General features: G+C 38.5%; 1 protein-coding gene across 5 annotated transcripts in view; it reads right to left on the reverse strand.

The window, feature by feature from the left end:
- Window positions 1-2,565: 2,565 nt before the first annotated feature.
- The window catches only part of LOC107550636 (protein FAM214A), a 42,276-nt gene continuing 38,167 nt past the window's right edge, over window positions 2,566-6,674 (reverse strand). The window contains exons 9-13 of one of the 5 annotated variants that reach the window (XM_016231966.1): window positions 6,241-6,399; window positions 5,963-6,031; window positions 5,060-5,122; window positions 4,673-4,809; window positions 2,566-3,422 (exon numbers count right to left, since the gene is read on the reverse strand). In XM_016231966.1, coding sequence (XP_016087452.1) covers window positions 3,269-3,422; window positions 4,673-4,809; window positions 5,060-5,122; window positions 5,963-6,031; window positions 6,241-6,399 — 582 coding nt within the window. In that variant the 3' untranslated portion in view covers window positions 2,566-3,268. Of the gene's footprint in view, window positions 3,423-4,672; window positions 4,810-4,922; window positions 5,168-5,962; window positions 6,032-6,240; window positions 6,400-6,674 lie in introns of those variants that run through there. The other 4 variants (XM_016231967.1, XM_016231969.1, XM_016231971.1 and 1 more) reach the window with 4 other exon arrangements.

A 6,674-nucleotide genomic window follows, 5' to 3' on the forward strand; every position in this document is an offset into this window, starting at 1 on the left:
CTAAGTACATTTACTTGAGTATTGTACTTAAGTACACTTTTTGAGCAGCAGTATCTGTACTTTCACTCAAGTAATGGAATTGAGTACTTTGTCTGCCTCTGCATAGGGGTTGCACAATGCTGGTCCTGGAGAGCTGCTGTCCTGCAGAGTTTAGCTCCAACCTTAATCAAACACCTGAACAAGCTAATCATGGTTCTAAGGGTTACTGGAAAGCAACAGGCAGGTGAGGTTATATAAGGGTTGGAGCAAAACTGCAGGACTGGTCTAGCCTGGTCTAACATGTCCTTCTTGACAGAACTTATTTTTTCCTTTCAGGCAATAATGAGATTAATTCTGCTCAAAAAGAAGAAAGACTGATTGCCTACTTTTTAATTCTAAGATCTTACCTCCAACCATATAAGGCTGTATTTTTAGCTCCAGTGAAGAGATCAGAATGTTCCTGCCTCAATCTTATAAATGTATCCGTATATTCCTTGCTCCCTATTCAAAACCAAATTTAACAGGACTTATTTCTACATGTATTTTTACTGTTGATTTTGCCATCTTGTAGTGTTTGGTCATTTTAGATAGATTTTTTTTCATCTTTGTTTCTGAATTTGTGTGAGATAGAGCGAGCGAGAGACAGAAAAGAATCACAAGCCAATGTAGCCTATCCCTATGAGAAAATAATAATAATACTAATAATTCTGCTTTTTAATAACAAAGGCTTACAATAAAAGTAAAACATTTAGGCCTGTGTTTACAAAAGGGAAGAAAAAAAAAGTAATTTTCAAGTAAGTTGATATGAAAATGTGTTGTTTTTTTACACAAGCTTCGAAGCTTCCGTGCCGAGCGTAACATCACTAGTGTTTGGTAGAAGTGTGTGTTGAATGGTTTAGCTCCGAACGTGGAAGACGACCTCGCCGTCCATTTCCAGGCCTTCCCGCTCCTTGAGTTTCTCCACCGCTGGAAAGCTGCTTCAATATTTACGTGGGTCCTACCTCCTGCCTGATCGTAACCCTTCTTTTTAATGTTTTGTTCCCCCGAACTTTTCTTCTTTTTTATCTGTCATCTCTTCTTGTCTATAGTCGATCTGCTAATATCTGTCCCTTGCACTCACTGAGCGCTCTCTTCTCCCTATCATTACCAGACACGCCCCTTACTGCTGATTGGCTGCGTGTGTGTCTTGGGACTCGGTCCGGCACTGTGGTCAAAAGCGTTTTTCATATATTGATTAATGCACCTATGATTAATTGCTTCTGGGATTTTGATGGGGCTCTAAGCGGCTGCATATACCTTGCTTATCGGTTTGAAAAATCAAAAAATGTCTGTACAATATGAAGAAAAAAAAACTATATGTATTTAGACAACCTTTGTGCTCTTGCAAATACACATTTATTAATTTATTTTAAAAAGGCAGATATTTAAAGGGGTCATATGATGCGATTAAAATTTTTCCTTTCTCTTTGGAGTGTTACAAGCTCTTGGTGCATAAAGAAGATCTGTAAAGTTGCAAAGACTAAAGTCTCAAATCCAAAGAGATATTCTTTATAAAAGTTAAGAGTTAACCACGCCTACCTAAAACGGCTCGTTCTAACACGCCCCCACATGTCTACGTCACGATGTGGGAAGATTTGCATAACGCCGCCCAAATGTTCACGCAAAGAAAGAAGGCGTAACTTTTATTCTCGCTGTAGTATTGTTGTTGCCGCCATGTCGAGACGCTGTGTGTTTCGTTGTGAAAGCAAAACGACTTTGTTTGGTCTTCCAAAAGAGGACGATATCCGCTTCGTCATGCCTAGAGCTGATCTGTGCTGGACGAAGTGGAGTCCAGCCCGGGGTCGTCACATGTGGTTGCCGCAAGCCCGCCGGCCTCGCCGTTCTCAAGCCTGCCCGCCGCCGTGTGTTTCGTTGTGAAAGTGAAACTACTTTGTTTGGTCTTCCAAAAATGGACACGACTAGAAATCAGTGGTTAAGTTGTACAGAACAGTTCAACCCAAATATTCAGATGTGTGCAAAGCATTTTATGTAGGACTGTTTCCTGATCCTGGTAGAGTATAGACTACAATGCCGGCTGTTCTGACTCACAATCTGTAAGTAAGTTTTAATTTAAAGAATTTGCCACTGACGATTCAAACGCGAGTTTTGTGCAGTGTAGAGTAGCGCTTGTTTGTCGTTTCTCCATTCACAAATGCAGACAGGGTTTTATGTTTACGCGGCGCGATGCAACGCAATGCGTAAAAAGACAGTATAAGACAGCCATTATAATCCGGCCTGATAGTATGGTGAGGGGCGTAACATTTCCGTCACACGCTTGAGGTATTCGGCCAATCACAAGTTCGCACACACACACACAAATTTACTCAGCTATCTAAATGGGGACATTGCATAAAAATGTCTGTTGTTTTAATATACAAACCCACATCCTAACAAATCCTTTTGCATTTTTTAGGTTTACCTTACTTCTGGATACAAATTTGTCCCCAAATTGTGGTTAAGAAGGTATACACACACACGCGCACACACATGAATGGTTGTTTGTATTTTGTACGTTGTTAGTAGATGAAAACAGAGCACAAATATATGCATGTTTAAAGGTAATTTTATAGATATAATATATAATTATTTTATTTAAGATCTGAATTTGAAAGACAAAAATACATGGTATGATTGAAACATATCTTGCACTACATCATAATGTTTTGCACAACAGGCATCACATGTGCAGTAAATGAAAGTTTTATTTAAATATTAAATAAATGATGACAAAAAAAGTAAATATGTAAACACTAAGCTAGTAAGATATTTGTTTTTCTATTGCAACACTTCCGATTAAAGTGGTTTGGTAACAGTACAAAGAAAGAAGTAATTGAACAAAACTCATTTTCTTCCAGTTGTGGTGGCAAAACACAGTGCTCTTCAAACATCCTTGTAGTTATTTACTTGAATTTTGTAAAAAAAAAAAATCAAATAAAAATGGTCCGTGGATTTCATTTTTCCTCCAACACGTTTGCTCACACCATGCCGAACGTCTGGAAATAAGCCTAAATGAAAACTCAACCATCTGTTGTTTTAAACCTAATAATGTTGAAGTACTGACGATTCATTGCTGTGTATTTTTAGGAAAGGGGCGTTAATGTGAACAGTCCTTCTGTGCATGTGTGCGTGTTTGTGTGCGTTAGTGGGCTTCTCTATTTTTAATTCCCATTCAAGCAGATGACAGATTTTGATTTAGTTAGGCCCCTATGCTGGATTAAAATCAGTATAGACTTGACTAGACTAGATTAAATTAGCATCTGGGAGAGAAAGGGGGGTCGGCAGGTGACTCTGTGAATGACTTGAGCTCATAGGCAGCACCACTGTCCACTTCCATGGATTTACGGGAGAAAAGGAACCGAATGTCCCGATGGAGGTAGATCTTTCCAGATTTGGAGCTCTGGAACCTGAGAGACCGAGACAGAGAAAAAAGCGAGAAAGTGCAAACAGTTAATAAGAGAGTCACTAATAAGACTCACTAAAACAAACTGATCAGACCTATTTTGGTAATGTTTAAACCACTTGAGTGGCAAATATAGCTAGTTAGCACCAGTTTCCTTGTCTTCCTCAAGGGGGCGTTTGATGGCTCAGAAAGTTGAATCCTTTGTAGGTCCTTCATTCAAAAGGGGTCCTTGTGTTTTTTTTTTGTTTTTTTTGGTCTCATGGAAGAGATTATACTACACTAATCTAAAAGATTTATATTAAAACAATATAATTAAAAATCTTATGCAGTAATCACAAAGGACTGTCCATCTTGATCAGCACTGAGAAAGTATTTTATGCTATTTATGCAGCAGTGGTCAAAATAATTTAATTAATAATATTATGCTATTCTACTCGCTATTTAAATGGGTTGAACACATAAAAAATGTTTCAACGAAAACGTATAACCCATTGCGCCTAAAGCAGAAAACCAAAATGCTAATTTTAGTATGGAATAACTACGAATTAAATTGCTATATAGTTACAATATTAATTATTAATACATAAACATGAATACATTTATACATGTATACTCCAACATTTTTTATATTGTTTAAATGAAATGTATCTGTATCCATACCTTCTAAAAACAAAGTCAAAAGCACATTTCACATGCACTGTTAATTCAAGCTCGTTTTACTTAAATATATCACCAAAATATAATTATACTTACTTCATGTGTACTTGAAACTTTCTACATGCAAAAATTTTTGTTTTTCCTAAGTTGTTCAGATTTTTAGACAATTTTCCCTTTATTGGTTTTCAGTGGCGAAAATATCAGCGCGTTGATTTGATCAAAAATAAACCTGACAGCTTTGGAGTTTTCATTCCTCGTTCAAGTAGATAAAAGCCATACTTTCATGACTAGAAAATAGCTGCCTGGAGGAGTTTTCAAAATGGCTGCCAAATGAGAAGACTTGCTTTAATAAGGACTTCATAAGAGCACTGCATTTTCACACACCTTATCAGGCAACTTCTGGGGGCTAATTAAAATAAGTATAAATATTTATGAATAGGCATGTCGGGGCCACAAACTGCCTGTTAAGCAAGTGTGGTCTGGACCAAAAGCTCGATTACCATTTAACAGCAAACAACGAGCATTTAAGCCTTGTATGCCTGAATGAAATAGTCGAGTGAGCACTCGTGGTGATCAGCTTAATGCCACGGTACTGACCTCAGATGGACGAGGTAGCGGAGAGTTCGTCCTTGACTCAGTGGGGATGGCTTTTTGTTGTTATGTCCGTTGAACTCGCGTTTGACTGGGACTGAGAAGGTTCTCTGCCGCAGGAATGTCTGATGGCTGGCGGGCATTTCTCTCAGTGATTACCATTTAACAGCAAACAACGAGCATTTAAGCCTTGTATGCCTGAATGAAATAGTCGAGTGAGCACTCGTGGTGATCAGCTTCATGCCACGGTACTGACCTCAGATGGACGAGGTAGCGGAGAGTTCGTCCTTGACTCAGTGGGGATGGCTTTTTGTTGTTATGTCCGTTGAACTCGCGTTTGACTGGGACTGAGAAGGTTCTCTGCCGCAGGAATGTCTGATGGCTGGCGGGCATTTCTCTCAGATCATACATCACCACAAACATCTTCACCACTGTCTTATTGGGGTTAAATAAGGTCTGACACACAGAGACAGAAGACAAAACATCCGCTGAGCATCAAAGCTACAGAAAATGGAAAACACGAGCATGAATTCAAACTCATTTAAAGTTGCAGTCAGTGAGCATTTCATCAGAAACAGATGCTAATTATCGGAGTGGGTGGAAATCCATTAAAACCTCTATTAAAATAACAGTTTTATTTTACTATCGTCCAAAATCATTCATTAAAAACACTGCATCAGAGTGATTCATTCATGACTAACCCTGTTGAAAAAACAGGTTAGGTCAGGTTATGCTGGTTAGGTATGTTTTGACGCTGGGATGCTGGTTTATGCTGGTCCTTTGCTGGTTTATGCTGGTCATGTGCTGGCAAAGGACCAGCTTAAACCAGCAAAGGACCAGTTTAAACCAGCAAAGGACCAGCATAAACCAGCAAAGGACCAGCTTAAACCAGCATCAAAACATACCTAACCAGCATATGCTGGTTTTTTCAACAGGGAATGCAAATCAAAGACTTTAAAGGAAGCACAGGTACTGACAACATTTTGTGTTATAATGTCAATTACCATGAAAAAGCCTGCTCATTTTTTTTTTAAAGATTTAGACAGGCTATGAAAGGACTACCCTGGAAAGGTTAGTAAGCGATACGTTTTTCTTTCTATTCTGACACGTTCACCAGTAGAGGGCACATCTGTAAACTGTTTTAACGGTTGACATTTTCCTTTGTTCTCACAATGCAGTCTGGTTATTACACATACTTGTGAGTAGTTATTATTCATTCGAAAAAGTGTGTCATGACCATGACACACAGTTTGTAAGCATTTAATTATGTGTTTTATAACATAAGTTGATGCTTACCACTTGAATGGTTCCTGAAGGAGGTACTCGATATCCCCTCTTACCGAGAGACTCCAAGTTTATGACACCCTAAAGAGAAGCAGGAGAATTCAATCAAGATAAAGTTTGAATCTTTTAAATAACATAACAATTGATACTAACATTATGGACTCCTTCACTGGTGTTACGTTTCTGTATTTACACAATCGTACTAACCGAAGAAAGGGGAGACAAAAATGATAGTAACATACCCACGACAAGTACACAAAATATCCAAGTAATTCAGCTTGGGTCATTACCATGTAGGGGGAAGGTGCGTTATCATCAGAGACGCTGTAGAACGACACGTCAACAGGTAAGGTCGTGTGACTGGGGCAGAACGTTCCGCTGGCGCCAACCTCTGCTGTGAAACCCTCGATTGTGCCCAATGGCTCCAAACGATAATTCAGAACACACTCCTGCACACATAAACACAAAGAAACATCTATATATCCATCTATTAATCCAATCTAGTTGAAATTACGACTATGTCTATGAACAAGTCTAGTTTTAACATTCATTACTGACATGGAATTTTTATACATTTTTGAGGCATATGGTAAATGTATGAGCAGGGTAAAAAACAAAACCATTAGACCAAATAAAGAAAGAGGGTGTTGACACAAAGGATTGTTCACTAATTGTGTCTGTGTGTGAGTGAAATTATTTGTTCATCTACCTCAAAGTTTCCCAA

Source organism: Sinocyclocheilus grahami, unplaced genomic scaffold (assembly GCF_001515645.1).
Source record: "Sinocyclocheilus grahami isolate Dianchi unplaced genomic scaffold, SAMN03320097.WGS_v1.1 scaffold403.1, whole genome shotgun sequence".
NCBI classification, from domain to species: domain Eukaryota; kingdom Metazoa; phylum Chordata; class Actinopteri; order Cypriniformes; family Cyprinidae; genus Sinocyclocheilus; species Sinocyclocheilus grahami.